At 37.9% G+C, this 21,753-nt stretch overlaps 3 protein-coding genes across 5 annotated transcripts in view; 1 reads left to right on the top strand and 2 right to left on the bottom strand.

The window, feature by feature from the left end:
• LOC116303319 (uncharacterized) overlaps positions 1-10,898 on the top strand; it is a 28,427-nt gene extending 17,529 nt beyond the window's left edge. For 2 of the 3 annotated variants that reach the window (XM_031712844.2, XM_031712842.2), the window contains exons 15-17: positions 7,717-7,809; positions 8,020-8,104; positions 9,001-9,824. In XM_031712844.2, coding sequence (XP_031568704.2) covers positions 7,717-7,809; positions 8,020-8,104; positions 9,001-9,126 — 304 coding nt within the window. In that variant the 3' untranslated portion in view covers positions 9,127-9,824. Of the gene's footprint in view, positions 1-7,716; positions 7,810-8,019; positions 8,105-9,000; positions 9,825-10,731 lie in introns of those variants that run through there. The other variant, XM_031712845.2, reaches the window with a different exon arrangement.
• On the bottom strand, positions 177-4,145 carry LOC116303321 (cationic amino acid transporter 4). Its single transcript, XM_031712847.2, has 2 exons — positions 1,918-4,145; positions 177-1,164 (listed from the first exon to the last, which is right to left on the bottom strand). The coding sequence occupies exons 1-2, from the start codon at positions 3,674-3,676 to the stop codon at positions 881-883; spliced, it is 2,043 nt and encodes a 680-aa protein (XP_031568707.1). The 5' UTR covers positions 3,677-4,145; the 3' UTR covers positions 177-880.
• Positions 9,416-18,244, bottom strand: LOC116303320 (beta-glucuronidase). The gene is made up of 12 exons (XM_031712846.1): positions 17,987-18,244; positions 14,542-14,730; positions 14,095-14,258; positions 12,806-13,154; positions 12,268-12,408; positions 11,787-11,965; positions 11,325-11,471; positions 10,904-11,003; positions 10,639-10,815; positions 10,380-10,412; positions 10,143-10,245; positions 9,416-10,075 (listed from the first exon to the last, which is right to left on the bottom strand). The coding sequence occupies exons 1-12, from the start codon at positions 18,224-18,226 to the stop codon at positions 9,816-9,818; spliced, it is 2,082 nt and encodes a 693-aa protein (XP_031568706.1). The 5' UTR covers positions 18,227-18,244; the 3' UTR covers positions 9,416-9,815.
• Positions 18,245-21,753: the final 3,509 nt, after the last annotated feature.

The following is a 21,753-nucleotide window of genomic DNA, read 5'->3' as shown; positions in this document are numbered from 1 at the left end:
TCCTTCTTGGCAGCAGCCTTGTTTATTCCCATAAGGATATAAACCTCTTTGGTTATGCTCGTGTATGTGAACCGGACTACCCAAGCAAATCTATTGTTCCATGCCAGGCAACATGTCCTAGCTTAGTATAAGTATAGCGTATTGATAGCAAGAAGATAATTAAGACTTAAGTACGCTTTATTTCATTATTTTAAAGTCTTTATTCCCTTTATTTCTTGTAAACAAAATTAAATTACGAATAGAAATATAAAGAAAAAACATCAGTAACAAGCGCAGTTGTGCATTGCTCATTAACAGCAGCTGTCTTTCCTCACACCTGTTAGAGATGAAGTCCTGCACTGAGTCTGTATATGTTGCTGACACTTTGGTTAAATATTATTGAGATCATCATATTTTCTTGAAATTCACTGCAAAATATTTATAAACTCAGAACTAGATATCAATAGTAAACTAACTGTTCTGGAATTATTTTAAAGTATTATTCATTCATTATTCGTCACTACATTTTCGTTGGTAGACGATGCGAAATTGTCATCAAAAAGTCGAAAATTGTAGTAGAAAACTCTACCTTTTAACAAATAACACCCCAACCCTTTCTCACCCCCTCTTCATGACCCACTCTTTGAAGAGCGCAAAGTCATGCCACCCCCCCCTGTTCTAGACCCTCGACCCTTGATAAATTATAAGCGGTTATTATTAAGTATCATTTGCAACACAAACATTAACATCAGCAGCGTACACAAGCTCAGTTGTGCATTGCTCATTAACAGCAGTTGTCTTTCCTTGTACCTGTTAGAGAAGAGCTGGACTGAGTCTGTGTATGTTGCTGATACTTATACTATTGTTGCAAGTGTGAAAGAGACCTTAAGTCCTCGTCATGTCAACTTGTTGATGTTATACTCGAGTGGTTTTTGTCCTTCACATCAGGACTGGTCCATGGACTATTTTTATCATCTTCACTGGTAAACATCATGGTCGATATTAATTCATCATCACTAGACGTACTGCTGTTTGGACTCATGTCATCGCTACTTTTAGAAAACGTTTTTCTATTTCGTACTGACAGCATTGGTTGAGTGTATTTTAAGAGGAAGGCCTTTTGGTCCATCTCTTTGTTGTTCTCTTTACTGTGGGAAATACCGTAGATAAAGTAAACTGCGAATCCTGAGAAAAACAGACGAAAAAGATACCTCTGTTGGTTATTAATTCTTTTTAAAAGAAATAGTTGGTTATCCTAAGAAACTTACACAAATTAGTGATGATGATGATGGTGATGATGGTGGTGATGGTGATGGTGATGATTGTGATGATGGTGATGATGGTGGTGATGGTGATGATGGTGATGAAGGTGATGATGGTGGTGATGATGGTGATGATGGTGATAGTGATGATGATGGTGATGATGGTGATGATGATGGTGATGGTGATGATGTTGATGATGATGGTGATGATGGTGGTGATGGTGATGATGCTGATAGTGATGGTGATGGTGATGATAATGGGGTTGATGATGATGATGATACATGATGATGATACATGATGATGATACATGGTGGTGATGATGGTGATGATGATGGTAATGATAACGATGATGATAATGAGATTCATAATGATAATTTTCAGGCAGTGATAGTGATGATGGATGATAATGATGCATGCTAGTATTGGAGAAGCATAGCTAGAGATGATAATGATTGCCGTGATCACGATGCTGTCGTCAAGATGATGACAACAGCATGATAATGAGGATAAAGTGATGATATTGATAATGGTGCTGGTGGTAATGATGGTGATGACGGTGAGTGATAATGTTACTGATGATCATCATCACGATTAGATGATGATGGATGATAGTGATGGTGCTAATGATGACGATGTGAATGATAGTGATGATGACAAGATGATATAATTACTTACCAATAAAGGACCATGCAGCAAAGCTAGCCCACGTGATCTTTGACAGGTTGGTCAACAGGTATTCATTAATGACAACACTTATCAAGGGTACAACAGGCACGTACGGCACAGAGAACTTTGTGTGAGGAGCACGTCTTGGCTGCACCATGAGAACTACAAACGAGGCGCTGCTTGTCATACCCATCACACTGGATACTAGAATTAATATGAAGCTATTATTACTGGGAATTGCCAGGCAAAACCCAAAGACAGAAACGACCAGGCAGGCACAGGCCAAGCAGGACACCCCATACGTCTGGTCTGTGGGTGTTTTTGGTTCTTTCATCTTTCTAATGCCATCTTCTGTTTTTGGCAGTTCGTTGTAGTTCGTGGTGCGGTTGTCTTTGCGTTTGAACAAGTTTGGACAACAGTCAAATAGATTTGTCCCATCTCCTCTATTGCTATCTTGTCCTGCATTGTCATTGTTGTCTATAGGTGGATCTTTCCTGAGTACAGGAACAGTAATCGAGAATTCATTCAATGATTCCTCAAGCGTATGAGGCATATACCGGTCTAGTATGACTGCAATTGCCACCATAGTATACGCTAAAAGTGTACCAATGGAAAGCATTTCAACCAAGTTATTGACATCGACGAATAAGGCAACAGTGGCTGCTGTAAAACCGCACACACATACTGCTCGCACGGGTACTCGAGTCTTCGTGTGAACTTTTCCGAAAAACTCAAAAATAAGACCATCATTTGCCATTGCATATGCTATTCGAGCCCCCGAGAAAAGGTACGTCAAGAGACAGGTCGTCATGGCAAACACTCCCCCCACGGCCACAAAATATTTGCCTAGAGGGAAATTCTCGTAAGCAAATGCTTCTGGGAGGGCTGTGTCAGGAGACAACAGATTGTACGGAATCATCAATGTCAGTACTGATGCAATGACGAGATAGACAAGGACCCCAGCGTAGGTACTAATGTTGTTGCCCAAAGGGATTGTAGTCTTAGGATCGATAGCTTCTTCGCTTGCTGTGTTAAGGGTATCGAATCCAAGATAAGCGAAATACGAGCTAGCGGCTCCAGTCATGACCCCATGGATGCCAAAAGGCATGAATTTGTGCATCGTAGACCAATTCTTTGTGTCCATGTAGTAAACCCCCGCAAGAGCAACAAACAGGATGACGAGGATATTGATTAACGTGGCTATACGAATATATGAACCCGTCTGTTTTGCCCCCAAAGCAGAAATGATTGTAAATACAATGATTATAATAAATGCTAAAAAGTCCGGGAAAGGCAGAAACCCTCTTACGTGCCAATTGGAGATGTTTTCTTTGAAGAATCGATAGATATACCCATTACAAATCACGTCTAGGAATCGACTGACTTCGTGTCCAAGAAGTGCTACAGCTATAGTGTTTTCTAGAATAAGATTCCATCCAACCAAGAAAGCCCACACTTCACCTAAGGAATAATAAGTGTAGGAATAAGAAGAACCAGTCCTACCGATACGTGATCCAAACTCCCCATAACATAGTGAAGATATGGTTACAGGTACAGCAGCGATAAGGAGGGACAGGACTATTGCTGGACCAGCTGTATTTCTAGCGATTGCTCCTGTGGCGATGTACAAACCAGCTCCAAGCATAGACCCAAGACCAAGTACGGTAACATCTAGTGATTGTAAACAACGATGGAAAACTGTCTCTGACTCTATGATATCCTCGATTCGACGTCGTACTAGAAGTCTAAGGTATTCGATGCAACTCATCTCGTGATGAATGGATTCCGCTTTGACGAACAAAATCGATAGGATTTTTCGTAGTTAGATGTTCATTTGTTGCGTGAAGATCGCTTCTCGTTCAATGAAATAAGACTATAATATCCTATCCTTTGGTTGAAACAGGTGCTATAGTCTCCTGGTAACTTTACTGCTAGCCTTAACGACTGGTCTAAACTACATTCAATTTGTGTCGATTCGTTTACAGCGGCGTTTGCTGTACAAATCTAACTCGGTATCATTTTTTCCGCTTCTTTTTCCACGCCTGAGCGCTTGAATTATTTTTCTTCGTGTTATAGCCGTTAACAAAAGTTTGAATATTCATGCCTTACCATGCCTTGATGATGTTCAATCAAGCTCAAATCAGTGCTGTAGGGATTTTTAAAACATTGTGCTTCTCAAAGTTTCACGGGAAAAATTCTTTGAGGAAAATGTGTGCACACGAATTCAATGAAACACAATATATAAAATACTGTCTTTGATTTATGTATAAAAGTCTAGAGACAACAGTCAAAGAATCTTGTAGTTCTTGAAGAACAAAGTTATTAATGAGGGTGATGTCACCTGATGTAGTGACGTTGCTCGTATTCCACTCGTACAAAACTTTCAATTTTTTAAAAATAATCTTTATTCACGTTTTACGTACTGAAGACTAAATATAAGGTGCACATAAAGACTAATACAATATAAGTGAATTTCTATAGGTATCTAAAATCTTTTGTAAGACAAATGTGAATTTCAATTTTTTTTAAATAATCTTTATTCACGTTTTACGTACTGAAGACTAAATATAATTGCATATAAAAACTAATACAATATAAGTGAATTTCTATTGGTATCTTTGATAAGCCACAAAAATTCATTAACTGCGTCAAACTCGGACACATTTTTCGTGTTTTTTAAAAATATTTTTTTCACGCGGATTGACTTTGAAATGATGACTTTCGACGTGGGCAGTGAAGAGCATAAAATGTCGAAGTGCTGATTGATCGACAATTAGAGAAACGATGTTTTAAAAATTATAATCTCCGGTCATAATTAGAAATTTATAGTTAACAGTTAAAGAAGGCTACAAGTTTATCCATTACGATATAAGGATTTTTTTTTTTTTTTTTTTTGAAGGATATAACACGTAGCAACTTTTACTTCATCTGAACAATGAAACGCGTCGCAGAATTCTTGTCAGACATGCACACATGTGCAGAAGTCACTGGCTGAGAACTTCGCATTATTGCCAGAATTTGCCAGCAAGTACAACAACAGAGACAATTTTTTTATATTCGTACAATTGGACGATACGAACAAAAGTATTAGGTATTAAAATGGATGGATCAAATAATTTGAAAAGATGGCGGCAGTTTGGTGCGAAACAGATACAGTGTTATTGAGTGCAACGTGTCGCACAATTGTATGTCCACGCCACAAAGGTTATAAATAAATATGTAAGACCACTGTTTTTAGCCAATCAAATTGCTGTAAAAGTACTAATCACAGATCGACTTATTTATCTTTAATTTTCATTTCTTCGCGTTTCATTAAAGTTTTTGGAAATGAATAAGAAACCGAAAGAGCTTGATAAACAGACTTTTAAATGGCAAAAGCATCAGGAGCAAACACTTCCGTCTATGTCAATATAAAAGCCAAAGATTCGAGAATGTTTCTGTCAAGGTTGCTATAGTAACGTAACTGGATAGTGTTTCAACTTTGACTCGGTAACTTTCAAGATTTTAAGACTGAAGAAATCATGGTGAATGATAAAAACGCCATATTACATTAGGGTAAAATCTTACCACTATTTCAGATCGAAAATCTTTACTGATGATCTATTTACTTAGGCCCCGTCCACACTATGCCGGATAAATTTGAATCCGATTTTTATTTATTCGGTTAGGCCTACCGTGCACACTAGTCCAGGCGAATCCGGAACAATTCTTCACCGAAAACGATTTTTTACAAATACGGTCTCCATAGTGGAACAATTTGAAAACGCCAACTAGCCGCATTAGTGTGGACGAAGAACATTTCGTATCCGAAATTTTTCGAATACGATGAAGTCATGAACGTCATGGGAACATGGCGGGAAGGCTAAAAATTCCCCGCAGGCTCAATTTCAGCTTCGATGCTCAGATGTGCAATGAAGCGTTTTTGCCACCTCTGATCGGACTAGTGTGGACGCGAAACATTTTACCCGTTTTCATGTGTGGACGGAAAACTTTTTTTCGGTTTCGGTGTGAAAGTTGCGGATTCAAATTTATCCGGCATAGTGTGGACGGGGCCTTAAGGCCTATTTACACGGCACGATTTGCCGCGCGCGACTTGACGTATACGGCAAGATCAGCTCAAAATCGGGTCGTGTAAATGGTCCTACGACAGACGTACGCGGCCTCAAGACTTGTCGTAGCATTTTAAGCTTTGGCTTAAAACCCTACGACATGCCGTAGGAAAATGACGTAAAAATAACGTTTTTGATCGAGATTGGGACTGGAACTAGTTGATTCCAAAACAAAATGGCGGATTTCCATGAAAACCTCTTTACCGGTAATTAAACACGAAGTGCAAAAATTCTGAATGATCTCATCAAATAACAATGTAGACATAATTATTTACTGCACTTCTCAACTGTGTATGGTGGCATTTTACAAGAAGCATTTGCTGTAATGAGAAATAGTCTTGTAATTTGACGAGTAAATTGCTCGCGTTTTTTTCGTGCCGCGTGCGACAAGTTGTGCTCGTGTAAATGGTACCAAAATTTGCCGTATACGTCAAGTCGCGCGCGGCAAAACGTGCCGTGTAAATAGGCCTTTAGATAGCTTTTTGTGATTCGATTTTTTTAATGGAAATAAAGGCCTCTGGGCAATAACTGAACTAAATAAGCACGATGACACTCGGGTAGGACCTCTCTCAACAAATTATTGCTAGACGTTATTCTACTAATGTGTTGAGGCACTTTGTGGTGAAGGAAGGAATATTGCGATCTCAACTGTGATTGGTCCGAATAATCACCACAGGAACCCCAATTTTCCACTTCAAGCATCGGATATTTTGATGATAGTAAAATGTCTTATTTGTCTCATGGCATCTTTGGATGATCTTAACTTTTCATTCATCATCTTATAAAACCATTTCAAAGCACATGTCATTGCCTTGAGTAATATTTCTTTTTCTTTCTCAGTTTTTGCGATCCAAGATCCAATATAACATTTTCTAGTTATGAAGAAAAAAAATTAATAAAAAAAATTTTTTTGCAAACTTTTACTATAAATTTACTAGTTATGAATATCAAAATAAAAATTACAGGATAAAAGCTGCAAATTAAGGGTGAAGAACGTTTTTCGATCCGCACGATCCAGTTACCCGACGTCCAGTCCAGTCCATTTATGCTCGGTTCCTGATTTTCCAAAATAAAAAAACTCCCAAAACTCAGAATTTAGAAGAGTAAATCAATATTGAGAGGTTGGGTATGTTTTAACTATACATTAAGATTATCCATACCCTTTCAAAAGCTGAAAATTCCACGATTTTTTTATGCGATTCATGGTCCAGTCAATCGTCGTCCAATACATTCCTAAGTCTAAACGATTGCAGATTATCCAAAACAATGTCGTTTATCCAAATTAGACAGTGTTAGCTATAATAATATATTAATGATAAATTGATTTCAGATTTTGAAAAAAATTTATTAAGAAAAGAAATAGTATTCAAGGGAATGAAGCATGGCCTGGATACAAAGTGTCATTCCCTTGAGTATTGTATATTCTTTACAAGTGACATCTACTACAAGGATGAAATTCCAACAAGAAATCTTAATTTACGCCCCAAAAATGTAAAGAATCCCTATAGTCGTTTTGCACCATCACGTGACGGCAGCCATGTTGGATGGCAAGAACAATATAATCGTTCTGCTAGAGGAAAATTTCAATTCCCAAGAGCAAAGGGATTTTATTGTTCTGCATCCAACATGGCTGCCGATACATTTGGTACAAAAGCTCTATTGAAGGATCATTCTTATTGGTTGTTACATTTATCTTTAGATTGCAGGAGCAAACCCCAGAAATAAAAAGGAAGCTAGAAGAAAATGATGGATTCATACCGAACAAGAAGAGAGGGACAGCGCATGCGTTCAGGTAAAAACCGCCCTCAGTGACGAAAACGAGTAGGGGACTGAGCACTAGCACTGAGCATAGACGGGAGTGGGTCACAATATCACGAACAGCGAGGAAAAATCCCTAACGCTAAGGATTATGGGAGTTTGCCATAACGACTCCAGTCATTAGTAGTGTTTAAAAGTAATGTTCCACTCCAGTTTTAGCCATTTATTTCAACATTTCTAACAGTTCTACAGCCCTGGACGCGTTCTTAACCAGAAATGGCTTGACACACGTGATCAGGGCACATGAAGTACAGCAAGCAGGATTCCAGGTGAGGACATCATCAGCACCCGTTACCATCATCAGCAGCAGCAGCATCATAACCATCATCATAATCATAATCATATCATCATCATCACCATCATCAACCTACATCAACATCACCACCATCAGCAGCAGCATCACCATATCAGAAGCATCGCCATCTTCATAGCCATTACCATCATCATCACCATCATCATCATCATCATCACCACCATCATCATTTTCATCCACCACCTTCACGATCATCAGTATCATCATCATCACACATTATCATCATCACCATTACTGTCATCGTCGTCCATCGCCATCATCACCACCATCATCATTTTCATCCACCACCCTCACGATCATCAGCATCATCATCACACATCATCATTACCATCACCATTACTGTCATCGTCGTCCATCGCCATCATCACCACCATCATCATTTTCATCCACCACCCTCACGATCATCAGCATCATCATCACACATCATCATCACCATCACCATTACTGTCATCATCGTCCATCGCCATCATCACCACCATCATCATTTTCATCCACCACCCTCACGATCATCAGCATCATCATCACACATCATCATCACCATCACCATTACTGTCATCATCGTCCATCGCCATCATCACCACCATCATCATTTTCATCCACCACCCTCACGATCATCAGCATCATCATCACACATCATCATTACCATCACCATTACTGTCATCATCGTCCATCGCCATCATCACCACCATCATCATTTTCATCCACCACCCTCACGATCATCACACATCATCATCACACATCATCATTACCATCACCATTACTGTCATCATCGTCCATCGCCATCATCTATAACAACTCACAGCAACTTGCCTTATTATCATCATCTTTCTCAACCTATCTTCCCTTCATTAGGTTCAGCAGAACGGCAAGCTTTTAACAGTCTTTTCCTCGTCACATTATTGCGGAGGAGCCAATGAAGCGGCGTGTATTTTAGCTCATCAACACAAGCTACGCACAATCCGTTTGGACACCAGCTGAAATATCTAAGTGGAAAATGTTGAAATGCTGCACTGTTAGCAAATCACTCTGAATCTCAATCCTTAGTTCAAACAAATACCATTTCCATCTTAAAAACGGGGCAAAAAAAGGTCGCTTTATTCTTTATTCTGTATATATTTGATGTTCGGTCGAGTCTCGTGAAGAGGAATGCGCTGACCAGGGAAAACCATTTCAGTGTTGGAGGCATGATCGAAAACCATGTTGTGTTGATACGTAATTTTTTAAATAATACGAATTTGTTTGCGTTTGTTAAAAGGTGTCTAACATCTAAAAAAAGATGCATTTTTATTTATAAAAGTTTGAAATATTATATGGAAAACAAAATTACATTAAAGAATTATTCCGAGAAGGAGTGCGACAACTCACGTGACTCTAGATTCAGTTGTTAAACCGTTATGTAGTTATCATGGCATTGAAATGGTTTGCCATAATTGACAATCAAATGGTGGCCTTCCACTCAAAGGGGTTTTAACGCGTCAACGTGCACTCAAAAGGCTTTCTGTGCCATGATTTCAAAATGGCGGACTGAAACTCATATGGTTTACGTATGTGTATCTCGAGAAATGCTATACTAACTCGCACATGACAAGAAACTCTACCACGTGATGGTAAAGCCATACTGAGACCTTGCTCGCGTAGCTTACGTGCAAAAGTCAAAATAAAATGGATCATCGGTCGAGGGTAGTGTTGACTCTCTCTTCTCGTATCAGAGCAGGAAGTCTTGGAGATGGCTTCTCAAAAGCATGCGAATGACGTTTTGTAAGCTTATACCTTAAAAGGTAATCAAACAACTCGTCCCCAGTACACCTGTGGCAGTGATTGAGTGTTATGGACTGGTAACGACTTCGTAGCGCATGCGCAGAAGCCTTAGGTTGTCTCTGCCTGGTCAGAACTCCTTTTCTGTTTTCTCCGGCGATACGTTTGATATCTGGAAAATAATGTATGTCTTACACTTAGTGAGCTATTCTGATGGGAATGGAAATGTTTAGTTTTACCTTGAGGAGTTGCAAAGTCAGCGAAGGACCAGATCATTTCCCCGATAAGGAATTCCCATCTCAGACTGTCAAAGACTGGAAAATATTGCTTCATCACCTCAACCTTGAAAAAATATATAACAACGATTTAACTGTTGGAATTGATCGAGCTATTTTCCAACAAGCTTGGTTACTTTTCAAAAATATTAGCTATAACTATATATGGACAAACAACTTTGAGCATTTTATACTACATACCTGATATTCCTCGGTGTACATGACAGACCTATCCTACGAAGATAACAAAAACAGTTGACTTTAGATTCTAGCCAAGCATAGGATTACAATTTTTATGCATAATTTTGCTCGCTTGACTGTGAAAAAAGGGTTGAATTCCAGGACTCTGGATGAGAACGGTAGATAAAAGAATGCCGTCTAATCCCGCTCCGTGCTGGTGCCTTTCTCTTTGTCGTCACGTGATGTCGCGTCACGTGATGAAAACGTAATTATTACCAACCCTGTGAAGTCCAGCAAGCGCTTCAGCTCCGTACTCTGTTATCATGACGGGCTTCCTGTGTCGTTCATACCATGCTCTCATCTCCCATTCCAGGGCTCCTGATATCTCTCTCGTTCTGCCTGGATACGTATACCATCCATAGTAACGATTAAACGAGATGACGTCACAGTACTTCACCTATGACATCACCGTGACGTATTAGTATACGGTATTCTGATTGGCTGTATTTTGAATTATGTGGAATAAAGTGTATTCTAACACTCACCGCCATGTCTTCTTTTTCGCCTTCATGGGGGTTCATGTACGTTACAAATGTCACGGGTCTTCGCTGATAATCTTCTTCTTTAGTCCATCCAATAACTTTTCTAAAGTAGCACAGCCAACGTTACAAAATATTTTATTATCGCGCGCAAATACTAGCAACAATGGTGAAATCTAATTAAAAGAATGTCAAAGGCACGCTACCTCCGCTACTACAGCTCATATGCACAGCCCCAAACAACACAAAGGCGCGCTACCGCCGTTATTACGCAATAGCCTTTGACGAAAACCAGTGGGGGTTGGGCACTTATTGGCGCACTTCTTTTTTTTTTTTTTTTTTTTTTTGCTGGTAATTAGCCATATTCGCCATACTCAGTCCCCGAGTGGCCCCTTTTCTTCAAGGGCAGTAACAAGGTACTATATACCTAAGGTGCTCTGCTACGTGTTCGTATTGAGAGAGGGGCTCGTTAGCGACGGACCACATAACGACTGATGGGTGGTTCTTGTCCCTCTGGATCAGCTCACTCATGACGTCAAGATGTCGGTCAAGGGTGTGATTGTTGAAATAGTCCCTAGAGAAAATACAAAATGTGTGGATTACTAGTTCAAAACTAATTCGTAATTGTTCTATAAAGTGCCAGCCCCTGAACTGCTTTTTTAACTAGTTTATCTAGTTTCTACCATATTCTTTGCTTTTTTAAAGGTTAATGATTATAGACACCAGAAAGCAGAATTCGTACGAGAACGTAAAGTACGCAACGTTAAGTACCATGCTCTTATCGCGACCTTGAATTTATTTTTTATTTTAGAATTGATGAATAGAGCATTGTAAATGGAAAACCTAAACCGAGAAAAAATAAAACAAGAAAATACAAATGAATAATTACAGTTTTGAAAAACCCACAGCAGGACTTTCATCGATCACCACAAACCCAAGCGCATCTGCCAGATTCATTGTTTCCTCAGAGTACGGATAATGACTCGTGCGAAACGAATTGGCGCCAAACCACGTCAAAAGGTTTAAATCTTTTACCAGTGTTGGGTAGTCAAAACCGCGTCCACGAAACTGAAATTTAAGAAAAATTGAATCAGAAACATTATTTACCCTTAATCTGCGTGTATGGGTTACGTTGTTTCTGCGCATCTATACTGCGCACACACGTCGCATCTGTCTACAGTCTCGTACCAGAGCTCCTCGGTGGAAAAACGAGACCGAGGAGCTCCGGGTACGAGACTGATCTTACTTTGGATTCTCTTCTGCGCATTCACCCGCTCACTCAGGAAGCCCATGCGCGACTGACTGCTAGTTCACAGCTAGTTCAAGAAATTGCGTTAATATATGTATAAGAAGATATGATAATCACGTACATCAGAGTCTTCGTGTTTTCCGAACCCCTTGAAATAAAAGGGCGCATCGTTGATTAAAAACCTGGTTCTCAATAACTTGACGGATCTGATGCCAATTGGAAGACGGTAGATGTCACTCGATGTCTTGGTGACTGTAGTAATCTGTAAAATAGACATGAGAGAATAGGCCATGGTGGTCATTGGCAATAAAACAAGAACAGAGGTGGTTAAAGGGAATCCCAAATACACTAATGAAGGAAGGAAGGAAGGAAGGAAGGAAGGAAGGAAGGAAGGAAGGAAAGAAGGAAGGAATGAGTCAGTGAGTGCAATGGGCTATGGAATGTAAAGAATTAACTTAGGAAGAGGATGAAAGAAAGAAAGTGGTCAACTTATCATGACCCCCCCCCCCCCCCCCCTCCAACTTCCACCTTAACTGGGCATGAAACCTAAATCGCGCAAGGTTCGCGGATCATGCAAAATTTACTCTCAGAACAGTCAAGAACAGCCCAGTGAACTGATAACAAGCTGTGGGCGTATGTATAGATATATGCCTTTTTACCTTAAGTGTATACAGATATCCTGGTTCGTACCCCATACCAACAGGCCACCAAAGGGAAGGGTTTCTCACACGTAACTCACCACCAAACAACTGACTACCACCAACAGTCGCTACCAGTCTCCCCTCTTTATTTATTAACTCATAGAGCATGGTGATATCTCGCTTTGTGACGTCATCATTGGCTCCCACCTCGGTCACAAATTTTACTATACCGGTGTCGAATAGATAGTCTGTTGCTATGGTGATGTCGGATAGGAAGACTGCCGGGGTGGTGTAGAGAATGACAGAACGGTGGATCCCAGCGTAGTTGAAAAAGTCAAAGCTGTATTCTTGAGCCACTTCAAAATCACTGAAAAATAGATACAGTTAGATAATAATTCAATTTGTTAACTTATACTTAAAAAATGAAATTCTTCTTTACTAAACGAATGGTAGACTAGGCGCTATTATGCCGCTTGGAAACTGCATGGGCAAAACACTTGGGTAGACAGCAAAGAAAAAACAACAACAAACAAACAAACTTTAAAAAATAGAAACAAAACCTTGAGTAGGTTTAATGTTCAGGTCACCCATCCAGGTACTAACCTCCCTCAACCGGGCTTTACTTAGTGTCGATTTGGAAGTTCACAATTTTTCCACTGGACCACGGTTCGAGGTGAATCAGCATAACAATAGCAGTGAAAACAATACACCGAATAGACTAGACTTTTTAACATTATACTTTCAACCGATTCCGTGCGTGGCAGAGATGCAAGGGATTAGCCGATATGGGCTGGGGGCCGGCTGGTCTCTCCCCTGATGCTTCGGCTAGAACATTTTCTTGCGTAATTCGTGCACCCAAGGGCAGAAGGATTTAATCGCCGTCAGGTCCGAAGTCCATACGACGCCTCAGCTCTGCGGATGTCTAGGGGGTATGGCAAAGTGGAGTCGATTTTTATTTTTATTTTTTTTTTAATTTCTGTCGGTGATTTCAAACCCCGTCGTATCCAGTTAATGTTTTTAGCTTTTTTTAAGTCGCTTGTTCGTTGGATTGATAATCATATTTCACTTTTTTTTTCTCTTTAAGGCCTTTTTGTACATGGTACAATCTTTTTCCTTGCAACTGTTGCGCCTAACAAGCTTACGCCAAGTTTCAGCTCTATTGACATTCGTAAGTCAGTTGTATGGTCGATATATTACATAAAGCAATTCGTGTGGTCAGCATTTATGTTAGGCGCAACCGTTGTCCGGAAAGTTCGTGCCGTTAAAATAGGCCTTAATATTTGCTTTATAATATTTAATCAACTTACTTTTCAATCTTGGTCTCCCCAGGTGGGATGGTGTGACGAGAAAGAGTGTTATTCACTGCTACTGTCAAGCGGTTTGGTCCACCATAATCTAACGCATGCGTGATGTCTCTCTCAAATGGTAGATGACCTCCTTCATGACTCATGACTTCGTACCCATTCAGCCACTTAATCAGGTCAAATAAAATAAATAATTTGATATTGTTAAATTATTTTTGTTATAAAACGTACGTACAAACCCCAGAAACCACAAGAAAAGAAGTTCTCACAAAATTTTTAAAAATTGTAAACAATATATTAAATTGAAAACAAAAGCAGCGCTCACGTGCTTAAATTTTGCGTCACTATGGTCGTTTGTACTCTGATTAACGATGGCTAGAAGCCAGTCAGAGAGCAAGAAAATAAATATGGCTAAAAAAATTTTTTAAAAGGATATATTTATCGACTTACAACTTTACAATAGTAATGGACGCTTTCAAATCTGAGGACAACTCGAAGATCCTTATTCATGAAGGACCAGGCTGCTGGGACGTAAAACTGTCGGTCATACCAGACCCATCCCACGAAGTCCCTCAACCATCGATGTTCTGTGATGTCATTAAAACTTGAAGGGACTGGCATGGATATGACGTCACCTGTCTGGGTAAGTATCAAATATTGTTATGTATTAATAGCTTAGATTGAGACTGAAGAGTCGATTATTGGCAGGTTAATGGAATTATAACGTAGAGTTAAACACTGCTCTTTCCCAGGAAAAATATCCAATCCCTTAAAGATTCTACTTTCTCTCATCCATCCATTTATTCTTCCATCCATTAATTCACCCAGCCAGCCATCTAATCCTTTTTTCCATCTGTCCATCTGTTTCATCTAATCCCATTCCATTCCATTAATCTGATCATCCATTTCAGTTTCCTATTCAAGATCGTTCGTTCGTTCGTTCGTTCGATCGATCTTCAAGTTGGAGGTAATGGTTATTTTCATAAATCACTAGATAAAATCCATTCAAATCAGACGAAAACAAAAACGACTTGAGGTTTGGAATTACTCCTGGCGACCCAAACTTCAGACTGCAATGTAAACATGAGTAGCTTTCTAACGATAACAGTAATTGAATTTCCCAAATGATGAGAAATGTTTTCATTACAGTCACAGTTATTTGCGATCGGTATCCACTCATCTTCATTTCATTGTCTTCAACGTTTTTAATCAAAGACAATTCAACAGATAAGCTTAAAAAAATTAATATTTTAATGAAAACTTTTTGTCATTTAAGTTTTTCTCATTTGGTACTAAAAAATAATCTAAAAATTAATATAATGGGATTTAGCGATGGCATTTCTACAGAGTAGCTCGTTCACTGAAATTCCAATTGAGATTGGAAGTTGATTTTTGCGGAGGAAGGAAAACCTAAGAAACCGGAGAAAAAGGGTCCCTTGAAGTCACAGGAGAGAAGCTACACATATGAGTCACTGAGTCCAGGAATAAATGACGATCGTTTCTAAATTCTCTGGATGAAAATATAGTATTAGTCCGCACTCTACCGTCGACTTGGAAGTTTGGTCTCATGTTGTCAAGGTTACAGTTACTGACGAATGGCAGGGAGCTGGTAGTTTGGTTATGAAAAGTTCAATATAACTGTAGGTCGCTTGAGTTTTTGATTACGATTATAGCATGATCAATTAAAATTAATGAAATAATATAATAACAATAGGAAAAAGAAGGAAAAAGGATAAATAGAATGAACAGGTGGATGGATAAATGGATGAATGAATGAAGGTATAAAAGGCAAGCTTTTTTTTGACTAAAAACAAAAAAAAAACAAACAAAAAAAAAAGCAAAAAAGCAAAAATTTCTGATATACAATTCAAATTAAAAAATGAAAGTCAAACTTTTTAAATTTCATTTTCTAAGACCATTAGTGTGCATTGTCAGAACTCATCACTGACAAACCACTTTAAGTCCATCCTTTTAGCGCCTTTGTAAACCATTCTTAATAAAACAGCTGGTATTACAAAGAGAAATCATAAATCTAAAGAGGACTTGTATGTGTTTAGTCACCGATTGAAAATCGCTGACTTTTGAGGTATCTAGTGTGTGTGCTATCGATAGAGAACACGAATCGACATATAACCGCCACCAATAAATCAAAAATAAGGAATTAGTTAAAAGCCAGGAAATAATTACAGATTGTACGCTAGACATAACACTTCATCATCGAACATGACCACAGAAAAAAGTTGACTTCCATTTTTTTTTTTTTGGTTTGCGACCGCATGTAATAAATCTATCGGTTCCAGCTGAACTCGGAAATGAAGATATTTAGGTATTCGAGGTGCGTACACTTGCATTCCTTTATCAGTTATAATTGACGATGTGTATATCCCTTGGGGGAGGGTTCAATCCCTGTGTTATCACAGTCTACCCATAAGAATCCAAAAGAGGGGTTGCCTGGTCCCCACGTGACCAATTTTCCCACTCGTTCTGTCAAAGGTAATCATTTTTTATCACACGATTTTCTCCATTGTTTCACGGTCAAAGTCATTCCTACAAGTGAAGGGCCTTGTCTTGGACTATAAATACATTGTGCTTGAAGCTGTTATTAGCATATCCTCTTAGAGAGCGCTTTTGTATTAGAGCCGCCAGTGCTTATGTAATGAGAGACATTTTCCTACTTCCTTCTCACCCTCCTCCTCCCCCTCCCTCTCCCGCTGGGTCGGGTTCATCCTTGTACATTATGTGGATTTCAATTCGACAAGGCAAAAATATTGTCACGTGATTTAAAAAAATGAATACTTCCCTCAGTAGTGATCGTGATGACCAGAAAAATATATAATAAATAAAGCTTTCTAAGTGGCCGATGACAGAGCAAAAAAAAAAAAAAAACAACAACAACAACAAACAAACAAACAACATTAGTAATATAGAGCGATTGTATTAACCAACACGGGAAGTAGATTGTTGAATTAAATATAAAGCTTTCCTATAAATTATTGTTTAAATTCGTCTAATTTAAACTAAGGGAAATGTTCTCTAGATCATTTCCTTCCTGTGTCAATCATTAAAAATCATTTGAAAGAAATCCACCCGAGAAAGCCATTCAAGTTTTCGAAAAAGCCATTCAACTGTTCACCAAAAAAGCCAATCAAGTGTTCACCAAAAAAGCCATTCACCTGTTATCGTGAATATTTATTTTGTGCTTGACTGGTAACTACATTCGTGAGAACCCAACCTGCTGCTTTCAAAAACTAATGACCTCTTATTCCAAGCACGAATAGAATTCTAGAAAAGTTCCAGTTTAGGGAAACAAAAATATTAATTCTTCAAATGAAAAAAATGTCGCGTATTCGATTGCTCTGGCCATGGCCATTTTCTTTTCGGTTTAGGTAATAATTTGAATCTTTTTGGAATCACTTTTGGTTATAGAAAGAGAGTCAATGGGATGATCGCCTTCATCAGTGAGAAAAAGCTTGTTAAAACTTATAATAAAAATTAATAGGCAAATCGTTCAAATTTGAATACCATAAGAGAAGTAATAGCATTTTTTAATTATAGATTCGTTTAAAAAAATCGAATGTGTGGGATGATGTAAAGCTGTAATCAAACCTTGTATAGCAATTGGTCATAAGAGAAGTAAGAGCTTTTTTTTTAATTTATGGACTTCGTGTCAAAAAATCGAATGTGTGGGATAATGTAAAGCTAATTTAATCAATCCTTGTATAGCGGTTGGTCATACCACACGTTCTCGAACCCTTCGTTAACCCTTCGTTAAAGGTGTAATCAAACCTTGTATAGCAATTGGTCATAAGAGAAGTAAGAGCTTTTTTTTTTAATTTATGGACTTCGTGTCAAAAAATCGAATGTGTGGGATAATGTAAAGCTAATGCAATCAAACCTTGTAAAGCGGTTGGTCATACCACATGTTCTCGAACCCTTCGTTTTGATAGGGTGATTTATCGGCCTTAAAATCCCACATTCCATCGAGATATTTAGTTTGTCTTGATTCTGAGTCTCGTGGAAAGAGCATTCCTCGTCCATTCTTGCTTGCATGAGGATTTTTTGAGGATATCCTATTAGCAATTGATACAATTACAATTACAATCGCGATTACTTGAGTGTGTAGGAGTGTTATCATGGTTGACTTGTAAATCGATCTAATTCACACTGTCTTTTCATTTCTTAATTATTTACCAGGAAAGCCTATTCAGTGCTCTTTGGTTCAGTAGTTGATAAGCACCTGTCATGTTTTGCCAACGCTACATCAATTGAATCAAATAAAACCTGCTGCTTGCAATAGTGACAAAAGCTGTCTGATCCCATTTCTTATTCTCCTTCAATTTCCCATATTTTCTTATGCATTCATAAGAGCTTACAGAGCACATCGTATCATGAATTCTTTCATAATATAGACTGTGTAATGATAGTTTTAGCATCCACAAAAGTCTAACTCACTCAGTGATAAATGATTCTTTGAGTTCTTAAGGAATATATTCCCAAACAAGTCTTTTAGCTTTTTGTTTTTCTACATAAGTTAGCTGATATCAGACTTTCTTTCCATGACAACTGTTACTAGGGAAACGTTTCTTTTCTCTAAATATCTTTTAAAAAACACCAAACTAGGATCAAAGATTAATAACAAATGATACGAATAGTGGAAAAATATATCGAAACTAAGAGAAAAGAGACTAAAACCGTAAAAAAAGAAAAAAGAAAAAAGAAAGAAAGAAAGAAAGAAAAAAAACCAATAAACAAGGAAAATTAGGTATACGTAGAAGTCTAGACGTGATTAGAGCAGTGTATTTATTTTAAGTATATGTTGGCTTTATGTGGGTGCTTATATAGGTTATTAATATTGATAAAAATGCAAACGAACTTCTTCTTAAATGATAATAGCAGCATACATTGTAATGCTAATTTTTCTAGGGAAAATTCTAAAGCAAGAGAAAAGAAAAGAAAAATTTAGGAAAAGAGAAAGAGAAAGAGAGAAAAAATCCGTAATGACTCGCAAATTATTGCTGGTGGGTCGGTGTAGAACTTGGTTTGCCTCTCTTTACCAACCAAGGAATGTTTTGTTCTTCTCTTTAGAATTTCTTATAATCACAATTACAGATGGCATATAAATTAAAGTTGAAACCACCATTTTCGGGGGAGGAGGATCCTTTTTTAATTTCTTTTCTTTTGTTTTCTTTCTTGCTATAAATTCCCCACGTCTGCTTTTCTCTTATGAATTTTAACCATTTGATAAATCATTTTGCAAAGCATCTTTGTTTAGCTTACTAAACAAACAAAAGATATCCAAACCTATGTCAAGCTACTTCAGCGTAAAATCATAAAGTAGCTTTTTATTTATTCAATTCTGCGCTTGAATAATTTAGGACTTTGCAAAACCGTGGTTTGAAAAAGCTCAACATTTTATTTTCAGGGAGATTTTATGAGTCTGTGGTCAAGAAGTGATGTCTTTTTCCAGCTGTGATGTATCCTTTCACAAAAAACTTGTCAACTCACTAAAATTGTGATAAACGAATCTGTCAGTAGCTCCTTGAAACACAGAAAAACAAATTCATTGTAAAAGTTTTTTTTTAAGGGCTACGTTTTTTATATTCCAGCCGATATTTCATTATTAGTTTTGCTTGGCATTATTTGTTTTTTTCCTTTATTATCCATACGAACAAATGGCAAATAAAAACGAATGAATATTTTTCTAAACCTGGAGAAACTGTGCTTGAGATATGAATTTTTGTCATTTTGAATTATAATTAGAGGATTAAGAGAAATCACCAAAATTGAACGAAACTCCTCTTGGTTTTTTCAGCATATTTCAGACACCGCTAACTTGCCCTGGTAGCTCTAAGTGTTTTGATATTTTAAAGGCAGATTTGAACCTGAACGGTCGTCACTGATCTGCGTGCAGGGGCAGGATGGATTTCGTGATTTCCGTATGTTTCTAGCATTTGTGTGGTGATTATATATGCAAAAAGAGAGGAAAGGCTATTTATCAAAAGTGCGGAGACTAGCGGACACTTAGTACGACAGATTAATAAGAAAGCCACTTCACCTAAATGATTATTAATCATTTCATTTACAAACCAGGTTTTGTTCTCTTCTCGCTTTCTATTTCATTCTTCCACAAACTTAACCAATACCATTTTTATCGAACCCTGCAGAAACATGCAACTTATAAGCTCAGTATTTTTAAAAACTCGCAGGTCGAATTGGCGGACAGCGTTTTGGGTTAAGCCCGGGGAAAAACTATTCCTTTGCGTTCACTGTACGCTCATTTCTCTTTTCCTTTTTTCTATTTACTCGGCATTCATTCATCTTGTTACCGCATCCCTTTTTTCCTTTCTTCCTTTTGTTGTCAAACTTTTGTTATCATCCTTTTTCTGCCTTTGTCTTCTCTCTCTCCCTCCCTCCCTTCCTCGGCTTTTATTTGTATCTTTAGTTACGAGCGAGTCTAACGTTTGTTATTCTGAAGAGAACTATTTATCTTTAGTTTATTATTGCAGATCTTTTATCTAATCATGATGGCAGAATTCACGCCAAAACTGATATTTGAATGTCATCTCAAGCCTGCCAGTATTCAGACAAGTTCTGAGCCAATCAATATCAACTTCCCGCAACGTGTACGAACTAAAAGGAAGTTGGAACTTTCGATGACAATAACGACAGACGGTGCTTCATAAAGTGCATGCTCAAAAAAGTTCAAAAAATGGAACGGAATTTTAAAGACATTTTTAGGCTAGCTGGTACTGGTACTGGTACATAAAAAGCTCTGTCTCTCATATAATAATTGCACTAGACTCTTCAATCTTTAATCAAAATGAACGTTTTTGGTGATCACAGCTGAGCGGTCTGGGGAACTGCTCAAACCATAAGGAAAGAAGAGAAGAGAAGAGAAGAGAAGAGAACTTAAAGGATTTGAAGAGGAATTCAAAGTATAGCTACCTTGGAAAAATAAGCGAAAAATTTCTTGCCAAGCTACTTGACTAATTTGGCGTCATACTACCTCCAGCCCTAAAAGGACCTGAAGCACGATGAGAGTAAACTTACTGTGCATATCATGCATGCAATACGCCACTGAACCATACAGCGATAGGATAATCGATAGCAATAAAAATATGATTGATCAATTAATTTTTATGTTTCTTATTCTTATTCCCGAGAAAACGTGTAAAATTTCAGTATAAATTTTTAGCGGGGGAGTTTGGATTCGTGGGCATTAGCCCCTGGAGGGTTTTGTCATAACTACATAAGGAGGTGCATACACTATGCTAGAATGTTTATTCTTTCAACAGGAGAGCATACGTAGGTAGTAAACGCAAAAAAATGATCCCTTTTTAATAAAACAATTATACATATTCATTATACATATTATAATCCTATATGAGACGGCCTAATTGATGACGTCGCTAACCTATATGATTTACTATCATAAAGTTGATTTGAAAATTCTTGGGCTCAAAGTAGTCAGATTTAATATATCAGATCAAATAACTTTCTTTTAGAATATTTTTGTATGCCTAGAAAGAAATAATTATCATAAGGTAAATAGAAATTCCAAATGAAATACTGTATTCAGACTCAAAAGACACCAGATGACTCATAAGTTTTATGCGTTTGACGTAACCCTTTTGTGAAAAAACCTTAGAAGTTCTCCATGTG

Source organism: Actinia tenebrosa, unplaced genomic scaffold (assembly GCF_029948245.1).
Source record: "Actinia tenebrosa isolate PJP-AT-01 unplaced genomic scaffold, QUT_ActTen_1.0 PGA_scaffold1__47_contigs__length_23844297, whole genome shotgun sequence".
Taxonomy (NCBI): Eukaryota; Metazoa; Cnidaria; class Anthozoa; order Actiniaria; family Actiniidae; genus Actinia; species Actinia tenebrosa.
The sequence above is the reverse complement of the archived record's forward strand: the minus strand, read 5'-3'. Positions and strand labels throughout refer to the sequence as shown.